General features: G+C 42.4%; 1 protein-coding gene across 1 annotated transcript; it reads right to left on the minus strand.

The window, feature by feature from the left end:
* Nucleotides 1–5,808: 5,808 nt before the first annotated feature.
* Nucleotides 5,809–6,753, minus strand: LOC142302857 (olfactory receptor 11L1-like). The gene has a single exon (XM_075343964.1). The coding sequence runs from the start codon at nucleotides 6,751–6,753 to the stop codon at nucleotides 5,809–5,811; it is 945 nt and encodes a 314-aa protein (XP_075200079.1).
* Between the last annotated feature and the right edge of the window lie 4,507 nt (nucleotides 6,754–11,260).

Consider the following 11,260-nt stretch of genomic DNA (forward strand, 5'->3'; position numbering starts at 1 on the left):
GTGCCCATACAAATCAATGGGGACCAGAATCTGAAGATTAAAAACGTTGGTGGAAGGGATAGGGGGGTAGGACCGCGTGCAGTATACTCACTGAGGCAGTCATGGCAGCAAACTCCTTCCGGGTCACACTTTTCTCTTCTGGAGCCGACAATTAAATATTCACTGCTTTGCCTGCCCACCGGCACGTGTAATGGGTTGCCGTTAAACACGCCCTCACCCTGAGTGGCAGCATATCAGCTGACTGAAACCAATCAAAGGCGCCAGGACATCCAGGTGGGTGTGGAAAGCAGTGCAAGTGTCTGTGGGTCAGTATGGTGAGCGTGCATGTAGACAGAAACACATGCTGCCCGCTCCTGTCAGAAGAGTGTGCGGCTATGCTGGTGATACAATGTTATACTTGTACAAGTCTGGCATTACATCACTCGAGCCTGCCGCTCTCTGAACATGAGCGTGTATGCACCTAGGAAAATATGCACGCTCCTGTCAGAAGTGTGTGCGGCTGTGCCGGTGATGCGATGTCAGACTTGTGCGAGTCCCTCGCAAGTGTGACTCCGGCCTAGAAGAAACCACAGGCGGCTTTTTTTTATTTAAATAAATACATTTAAAAAATTCGATGTACAGGCACCTCTAATTTTCATCCCCAGCCAAAATAGATCCAGCTGGGGGCTGGTAGCCTCAGCCTGCAGCCACCTGGTATTGCCGCATTTATTAGATGTGAAAATCCTGGTGCTTTACCGACTCTTCTCGATTGCCCTGGTGCGGTGGCAATCAGGGTAATAAGGTGTTAATATCAGTGTAGCCTTTGACTGAGCCGCGATGAGCAATGACTGCAGGTAGACATTGTCACAGGCTAGGGGCACATCTAACTGCAACCAATCACAGACGACAGGACGGCCGGTGGGTGGGGAAAGCATGTTAAGCTGTGCAGTACAGGAAGTGAATGCGTGACCCGGAAGCAGTTTGCTGACATGAGACTAAAGGCCACTTTACACACTGCGATCTCGTGAGCGAGATCGCTAGCGTGTGTACCTGCCCCCATCAGTTGTGCGTCAGAGGCAAATCGCTGCCCGTGGCGCACAACATCGCATGAAACCGTCACACGTACTTACCTCTTACCTGCCTAGCGACGTCGATATGATCGGCAAAGCACCTCCTTTCTAAGGGGGTGGTTCGTTCGGCGTCACAGCGACGTCCCTAAGCGACCGCCCAATCAAAGCGGATGGGCAGAGATGAGCGGGACGAACATCCCGCCCACCTCCTTCCTTCCTTATTGCGGATGGGACGCAGGTAAGGTGAAGTTCCTCATTCCAGCAGTGTCACACATAGCGATATGTGCTGCCGCAGGAACGATGAACAACATCATACCTTAAGTAACAATGATAATTGGGAATAGGGGGGGATGTCGCCGATTAGCGATTTTGAACGTTTTTTCCAACGATTCAAAATCGCTCATAGGTGTCACACGCAACTACATCGCTAACACAGCTGGATGTGTGTCACAAATTCCGTGACCCCAACGATATCGCATTAGCGTTGTTGTAGCGTGTAAAGCAGCCTTTAGACTCCATAAGTATGAAACTCTGACTTAATTCTTGTTTTCTTTATTTTGCAATTTATTTCTCCAATTCCGAATCTGGATCGTGCACCTGGTATCCCGGGCCTGGGTCCGGCACCTGGGCATCTTTGAAACCGCGCAGATCCGGACTTTTACAGTCCAGATCCGCTCAGCCCTACTCATTACTCAATTCAGCATTAGGGTGCTCTGGTACTCTTGGAGCTTAGCCGAGTATTGCGAGTGCTCAGATGTTTGCTCACTACATGATGTACGCAGGCAATCCAGAGAGATATTTGCAGTCTTTGAATGGCTCTCACTGGATGTAAAGCAAAGTTTTCGGATGTAGTGTGTCAGACGACAAATAAAAATGTGCCCTCTTTTCCTATCCCCCCCACCCCGAAATGTTTTCTTTGTAGCTATTTGTATGTGGATAGAGAACCAATTTGCCCAATCATTAACTTCGTTTATGCTCATTACTCGAGTTTACCACTTTCAGAGCATCTGACCTCCTTGACTCAAGGTCAGGACACCCGAGCATTTTACTGCTCACTGAAACGCCCACGCCGGGGCTTGCAGGGCTCGCACGGTCACCGTGTCGGTGGTATTCGGGGTCAGGCTGTGAGTGGCCCGACCCGGCTTCCGTGACCCCCGGCGGGTTTCAATAAAAAGGAAAGTCCGACCGTCAGTCCGGTGTTACAAGGGGGACGGAAGGAGGGTAACGGGGTCTCTGGGGGGGCTTGCCATCGCTCCCCCCAGGAAACGGTACGTGACGGGGACGGGGGTTGCTTGCAGCGCCACCCATGGTTTGCGGCCAGGTGTTCAGCCGCCGCTGCGCAGTCTCTCTGCGGGGCAGGTGTTACGGGCAGCCGGATGGAATCGCTCCTCACGGGTGAAGCGGTGTGGCCCCGGGAGGTTAATGAGACCCAGGGCAACAGTCCTCAGGGACACCGGGGGCACAGTGCGGCGGCATTACTGACAGCAGTCACGGAGTGCGGTTCCAGTTGTTCTTTATTTAAAGTCCGTTTCACATCACACCCGGGTGTTGGTCCTCGCCTCCTGTAGCCTTTGGTCGGTCCCGGGCAGGTAGGAGGAAGGAGTGTCCGGTGAGGTGTTCTGGGGGTCTCTACCTTTCGGTGCGTTAGTGCCGTCCCCGTGGCATAGACCATCTTGGGAACTCGCCGCCTGTCTGTCTCTGTCATCCCCGGTAGCGGACTAACACAACCGCCACCGGGTACAACTTTCTCCAGGGAACCTCAGTCCTCAGCTCCATTCCCCTCCTCTTGGTGTTATCAGCCCTGGTCTCGTGGCATCTCCTCAACAGGAGCTGTTCTCTGGACGTCTGCACTCCCTTGCAGCCCCTGACGTTCTGTCTAAAACTTCTTTGTGCTCTGCACTAAACTCACTCATTCAGGCCCCCCTCCCCTTGGTTGTCATGGGGACATGCCTCTGTCCAGCCTCCTGCTCATTAAGGAGACAGGATGAGTCATGGACTCAGAACAAACTTCTGCAAATGCTGTTAACTCCTTCCTGCCAGTGTGATGTTAGTGTGTGTTGTGGGGACCCTTCTTCCTCCTGCCCGGGAAAAATGGGGTAACATTTAATACCCTGTAACGACCCGTTTACAGGGGCGTTACACTCACCCATCTCTATTTACAACTATTCGTCAGCATTCTTCAGTGAATTATACTCTCCAGCTTTACTCTGGCACATAGATTATACCTTGACTCTGACTCTCACTGCTTCCAGTGTGGACTCCGCCAGGAATCATCGACCATCACATAAATGTTTCTTTTCATTGTTTATGAACGTGGTCGCTGGTGGCGAGGTTCTGTGCTTTAGACCATGTGGATTACGGATCAGGGGAACTAGTCTCCTCTTCTCACTTTCATCACAAGCACCGTATTAGCAGCTGCATTGCCTTATGCATATGAGATAGCAACCCTTACCAAAATCTATTCTACTAAACCTCTATATATCTGCCTTTCTTACAGAGGAGACAAATTCATATTATGTCTAGAAGTGAATATATCTATAATAGAGGAACACAGAGTGATTGCATGGTGGCCCAGGGAACGTTCTCTGCTTTATAAAACCTCGGAGAGTCCATTTGTCTCCAACTGGCGCTATGCCGGCAGCACTATTGTTGGCAGAAGGCTTTATCCATAGAATTTAAAATACGCTGTGGTGCAAAGTTTTTTCCAGTAATAGACTATATTGTTGGATATTGTTTTTATAGATAGCTTCTCATCACCCTGCAGCACAAGATATCTGTGATATAAAAGGTGCATTATGAGACTTTAGGTTGGGGCCACTGGAACTTTATCTCCTTCTCAGCATCCGACTTATTGGTACATTATATGCCGTGTCAGCAGATCCATCAGTTACACTGCCTGTAACAGTCGAGATCCAATCTTTGATGTAAACCCACTAAATATTCTGGCAAACTGTAATAATGGCATTAATGGCTCTTGGTTCAGGGCCGGTTGTTCCATTCTTAAGGCCACTATGGCTGCCATGTTGATACTTCTATGAAGTCCATATGTAGTACTATATATGTGATATTGTAGTATATAGAATAATAGTTCAGGTGATGTCAGGTTTAAGTCCCCGAATAAGATTACATTTAAAATTGCAAATTCATGCTGAACTCTTTAAGTTAGTGACTCTCACATTTTATTGGTTCATTGTATGTGTCTGCACAGGAATAAATATTTTTTAGCAAAAATGTCCAGCATCGCATCTGACCCTATGAAATCATGGTATCTTGTCTTCATATCATAGATAAGGATGTGACTGTGCCATCAGGGTCAAGATACGCTTAGGCTCTCAAAATTCTAAAGGGTGCTTTACACGCTGCGATATCGGTAACGATATATTGTCGGGGTCACGTCGATAGTGACGCACATCCGGCGCTGTTACCGACATTGCAGCATGTAACACAAATAAGCAACGATCAACGAGCACAAAAACGTGAAAAATCGTCACTCATTTCCTTAATATCGCTGCTGCGACAGGTACGATGCTGTTTGTCGTTCCTGCGGCAGCACACATCGCTGTGTGTGACACCGCAGGAATGACACACATCTCCTTACCTGCCTCCACCGACCTTGCAGAAGGAAGGAGGTGGGCGGGATGTTCCATCCCGCTCATCTCCGCCCCTCCGCTTCTATTGGACAGCTGCCTTAGAAAGGAAGCGGTTTGCCAGCCAGAGCAACGTCGCAGGGCAGGTAAGTCTGTGTGACGGGTGTAAGCGAGGTTGTGCGGCACGGGCAGCGATTTGCCCGTGTCGCACAACCGACGGGGGCAGGTACGATCGCTTGTGATATCGGTACTGATATCGCAGCGTGTAAAGTACCCTTAAGGCTTCCATACACATGTGTTTGGGAATGCTGATCGATATATGGTTGGGAGGTATGTTAATTATGCCTCTCCATGTCACAAGTGCATTTAGCTGGCATCGCTAACTGTCATGGTGGCGTCAGTATTTGTGCAAACTACAGATTCTTGCACTCTGGCTTTCTAACCTCTTTGAGGTCTGTGATCTGAGCAGGGAGATGTGGATATAGACCCACATATGCAGATTAGCAAGAGTTAATTTCTGTCGGGTGGCTGATTAGCATTTTTGGTCACATGCTGTGGGGGACCCAATCATGTTGGCTGATTTATTTTATTATTGCCAGCTATAGTTTACCCATACTGGTTTGGTGAGGTGCTGGCATACAGAATTTCTTTTAATTGTTGTGCATTATTGCTGTGAGCAGTTGTAGTGTTAACTCTTGTTGTCTTTTTTTTTTTTTTTGCTGCCTTCCTGCTCTTGCTTTTCTCTTCAGTTTTTTACTGTTTATTTCTGTGAGTTTGCAGTATGCCTGACTTTTGTTTTTTCCATCTGTTTTAATTTGTTTTACCATCACACTCTTGCGAGAGTAGAGTAACAGATTAGATTTGGTCAGAAGAATACCCAGGAGAGGGACACTCCACTAATAAGGGTAATTCTGAGATTAGAGATAGCCTTAGGTTTGCTAGCCAGAGGGACAGCATTTGAGCCTCCTGTCACTTGTTATCTTGCAGTCACACCTTGACATTAACATTTTGGACTAGCAATCACACTGTTCTCTCAGAGATATGTTGACTACCAACATTTTAGTTGGCGACTTTCTCTGAGCTATATATATGATATGTATAGCCAGCCTTTGAGTTGTGATACTGGATGACCCTAGAATATCAGTTTTGTTTTAGACTTGTAACATGATGTGTCACATGAGTTGAAGGACAGATGACAATTTGCTCATGAGCTTTCGAAAAGCTTGCTTAAGATCTCTGTTACTTAAACTGTATATTATAGGATTTAGAATTGGAGTTATAACGGTATAGAAGAGAGAGATCAATTTCTTTGCTCCTTCTGTATTTGGAAATAAATAAATACTCATTATTGACCCATAGTATATACACACCACAGCCAGGTGAGAGCTGCAGGTGGAGAAGGTCTTCTGTCTACCGGTCACAGATGGGATCTTCAGTATGGTGAAAATAATATAGGCATATGAGACAATAATCACAGTAAATGGGCACAGAACTATAGGTATAACCAAAATCATGCTTTCTATCTTGACTAAAGAAGTATCTGAGCAAGAAAGTTCCAAAATGGGATCTAAATCACAGAAGAAATGGTCAATGACGTTGTGTCCACAGAACTTGTATTGACTCATCGTTATAGAAAATGTCAAAATTACAGAAAAAATGATCAACCAGAACAAGAAAATCGATTTTAGACAAAACTTGATGTCAATGACAGTAGAGTAATGTAAAGGGTTACAGATGGCCTGGTATCGGTCATAGGACATCACAGTCAGGAGAAAACATTCCAATGCTTCTGAAGCCACAAATACATGATATTGAGCCAAGCAGCCAACAAAGGACACATAACTCCCTTCAAACAACACGACGCGGAGCATAATTGGTACAATGGTGGTGGTGAGAAGAATATCCGAAAAGGAGAGCTGTGTGAGGAAGAAGTAGATGGGAAAGTGGAGCGATCGGCTGAAGGACACCACCAGAATGATGAGGAGGTTTCCACATACCGTCACACAAAAGATAATCAAAAGCAGAAGGAAAAAGAAAATCTTCACATTCTGGATATTCTGAAACCCCAAAAGAAATATTTCTGTCACCAGGCTGTTGTTTTCAGGATGCATGTCCATAGTCCTGGAGTAGAGTATGATACAACAAAGAGATTGCTTTTATATATGGAAATTATAATTATACCAATACATTTTTGTTTATTTGTTTTTACCTGGAACTATTGTTTTTTTTTTAATTAAAGTAAAGTATTTAAAAAATCATCATCTAAAATCCTAAAATAAATTACAATTCCATCAAATTGGAGTCTTTAGGCTCTGATCCCAGCACTTTTAGTTTTCATTTAGTCTATATTATTTTGCTGTTTGAAGAAAACAATAGTGAAGTTTAGAGCTCTTCCAGTATTATTACAAGTGCCTTATATGTGGTTAAAATCTATCAACAGTTAATATATGTCAGATGATTTTTACATTTTTGCATTAAAATGAGAATAACATACACCCTTCAAAGACAAGCCTATTTTGTGCGTAAAAAAGTATGATTTTTAAAGCCAATTTCATTGCTCTATTTGAAGAACCAAAATATTTGCTTTTTGTTTTGTCATAGCATTATTCTAGCATTATTCTGAAAATGTAGCCTTTCCCAAAATGACAAATGTTTCATGATGCGGAAAGGTGTAACTGAACCCCAAATATACAAATTCAATGGCTTTTTATGTTAAGAGTTAACAATTTGTTTTATTATCTCTTGTTTGCAAGTTTAAGAAAGGCTACATTTGAATGAAATATTTGGAAAAAGAGGAGTGCAAGGAAAGTCAAACATTGAATTGCTATATTATTTGGGTTCCTACATCAGATATTTCTGTAGTCAGCAAAATATGCATTGCTTTGTTATCTACAAATAAGGAACTTTTTACAGTATCGTTAAGCCCAAATTCCAAAAAGTTTTTTCTTGTAGGAATGCCTGATTTGGTCTAAAGGCTGCTTTACACGCTACAATAAATCTTACGATGTCGGCGGGGTCACGTCATAAGTGACGCACATCCGGTATCGTAAGTAATATTGTAGCGTGTGACAGCTACGTGCGATTGCGATTAAACGAAAAACCGTTCATCGCATGCACGTCGTTCAAAAGCTAAAAATTATACGTTGGGTTGTTCAATGTTCCAGAGGCAACACACATCGCAGTGTGTGACACCCCGGGAACGATGAAAAGATCTTACCTGCGTCCCGCGGCTCCCGCCGGCAATGCTGAAGGAAGGAGGTGGGCGGGATGTTTACGTCCCGCTCATCTCCGCCCCTCCGCTTCTATTGGCCGGCTGCCGTGTGACGTTGCTGTGACGCCGAACGTCCCTCCCACTCCAGGAAGTGGATGTTCACCGCCCACATCGAGGTCGTATGGAAGGGTAAGTACATGTGACGGCACTTAATCGTTTGTGCGACACAGTCAACAAATTGAACGTGCCGCACATACGATGGGGGCGGTTACGATTGCATACGATATCATATGCGTAATCGTACCGTGTAAAGCATGCTTAAGAGATGAGATTGACATCAAAAACGTTTGGTGTGATTCAAGTCTGCTGGGAAGGGGTTTAACCCCTTCACCCCGAGCCTGTTTTTCACCTTCATAAAGTGGCCATTTTTTTTCAATTCTGACCAGTATCACTTTATGATGTAAAAACTAGGGATGATCGAATACCACAAATATTTGCCTTCGTGAATATTCGCCAAATAGGTCGCCACTATTCAACTATTCACGAATGTGCAATGTAAGTCTATGGGAAACTCAAATAACAATTATTCGGGCTTCCTATAGACTTACATTGCGCAAGAATATTCGCATAACGGTGACCTATTCTTTGGATTTTCACAAAGGCGAATATTTTGGTATTCGATCATCTCTAGTAATAACTCATCAATATATTCCAGTGATTCTGAGACTATAATTTTGCAACATATTGTACTATATGATAGTGGTAAATTTAGAATGATATTTTGCATTTAATTGTGAAAATATTTCAATTTTGGAGACAAGGAGGAAAATTTTGCCATTTTTAAACTTTTAATTTGTATGCCTGAAGTCAGAGAGATATGTCACACAACATAGTGACTAAATAACATTTCACATGTGTACTTTACATCAGCGCAATTTTTGAAACATGATTATTTTTGTTAAGAAGTTAAAAGGGATCAAAGTTTATCAGCAATTTCTAATGTTTCTCACAAAATTTACAAAACCTTTTTTTTAAGCACCACGTCACATTTGACATTACTTTGAAAGGCCTATGTGACAGAAAATACCCAAAAGTTTCACCATTGTAAAAACAGCACCCCTCAATCTGCTTAAAACCACATTCAAGATGTTTATTAACCCTTTACTTGTTTCTAAGCAATTAAAACAATGAGGAAGGAATCATTTTTTTTATTTTTTTCCACAAAAGTTTACATTTAGCCCCAAATTTTTTGTTTTCACAAAAGTAACAAGAGAAAACACACAACACAATTTGTCGTATATTTTCTCGTAAGTACACTGATACCCTATGTGGGGTGGAAATCTAGATTTTTGTTGCACGGCAGGGCTCAGAAGGGAAGGAGCGCTATTTAAATTTTAGAGCACAAAAATGTCTGGAATACATAACAGACACCTTGTTGTGTTTGGAGAGCCCCTGATGTGCCTAAACAGTAGATGTTCCCCCCAATTGACCCCATATTGCAAAGTAAACCCCTCAAGTAATTTATCTAGATGTTTGGTGAGAACCTTGAACCGTCAGGGGCTTCGCAGAATTTTATAACACTGAGCCATGAAAATAAAAAAAATACATTTTTACCACAAAAGTGTTCCTTTAACCCCAATTTTTTCATTTTCACAAGGTTAACAGGAGAAAAGGCAAATTACAGGTTATTGTGCAATTTATCCTGAGCCAGCAAATCCCCCATATGTAGTGGAAAGCAACTGTTTGAGTGTACGACGGGGCTCGGAAGGGAAGGAGCGCCATTTGACTTTTAGAATGCAAAATTGGCTGAAATCTTTAGTAGATGCAATACCGCATTTGGAGAGCTGCTGATGTGCCTAAGCAGTGGAGCTCCCCCACATGTGACCCCATTTTGGAAACATGCAGTGTAAGTGATTAGGTGGCTTTATTTGTCAGGTCTGTATGATTGCAACAATACCAAATTAATATAGATTTTTTAGGTTTGGCGAATATCACACTAAAATGCTTTTTTACAAAATAAAAGTTTTTTGCATCACAAAAATTTTGAAGGGTATAGATTTTTTTATTTTTCTGCCAACAGAGTCATTTCAGTGCTTTTTTTTTGCGTTTTTTTTTGAGTTGGAGTTTACATTGGTACCATTTTGGGCCATATAATATTTTTTAATCACTTTCTATTCCAGTTGTTTGTGAGGCAGAATCAAGAAGAAACAGCAATTCATGAACTTTTTCTTTTTTTACGCCCTCCACCATGTCATAAAAGGGATGACAGCTTTATTCAGCAGGTCAGTACGATTACATCAATGCTATACTGTTATAGTTTTTTATAATTTGCCTCATTTACACTGTGAAAAATATTTTATAGCAAAAAAAATAATTTTTGCATTGCTCTATACTGAGAGCAATAGCTTTTTTATTTTTCCACAGACGAGCTATATGGCTGCCTGTTTTATGCAGAGCAAGACGTCATTTTCAGCTATATCATTTTAATTTATTTATGACTTTTTGATCGCGTTTCCACTTTTTTTGTCAGCATTATGAGGAAAAGACAATTTTTGCTATTTTTTTACGGTGTTCATTGAATAGGATAACTAATGTGACATTTTTATAGATTGGGTTGTTACGGACAAGGGGACAAGGCAACACCAAATATGTGTACTTTTTTACATAAATGTACATATTTATTCATTTTTTTAGGTCCTTATTTTCTGGTATTTTTAAAATAGTTTTACACTTTTTTCTATTATTTTTACTTTTTTACTTAGTCTCTATGTTGCATATATATATATATATATATATATATATATATATATATATATATACAGTTAGGTCCAGAAATATTTGGACAGTGACACAATTTTCGCGAGTTGGGCTCTGCATGCCACCACATTGGATTTGAAGTGAAACCTCTACAACAGAATTCAAGTGCAGATTGTAACGTTTAATTTGAAGGTTTGAACAAAAAAATATCTGATAGAAATTGTAGGAATTGTACACATTTCTTTACAAACACTCCACATATTAGGAGGTCAAAAGTAATTGGACAAATAAACCAAACCCAAACAAAATATTTTTATTTTCAATATTTTGTTGCGAATCCTTTGGAGGCAATCACTGCCTTAAGTCTGGAACCCATGGACATCACCAAACGCTGGGTTTCCTCCTTCTTAATGCTTTGCCAGGACTTAACAGCCGCAGCCTTCAGGTCTTGCTTGCTTGTGGGTCTTTCCGTCTTAAGTCCTGATTTGAGCAAGTGAAATGCATGCACAATTGGGTTAAGATCTGGTGATTGACTTGGCCATTGCAGAATGTTCCACTTTTTTGCACTCATGAACTCCTGGGTAGCTTTGGCTGTATGCTTGGGGTCATTGTCCATCTGTACTATGAAGCGCCGTCCGATCAACTTTGCGGCATTT

This window comes from Anomaloglossus baeobatrachus, chromosome 4 (genome assembly GCF_048569485.1).
Source record: "Anomaloglossus baeobatrachus isolate aAnoBae1 chromosome 4, aAnoBae1.hap1, whole genome shotgun sequence".
NCBI classification, from domain to species: domain Eukaryota; kingdom Metazoa; phylum Chordata; class Amphibia; order Anura; family Aromobatidae; genus Anomaloglossus; species Anomaloglossus baeobatrachus.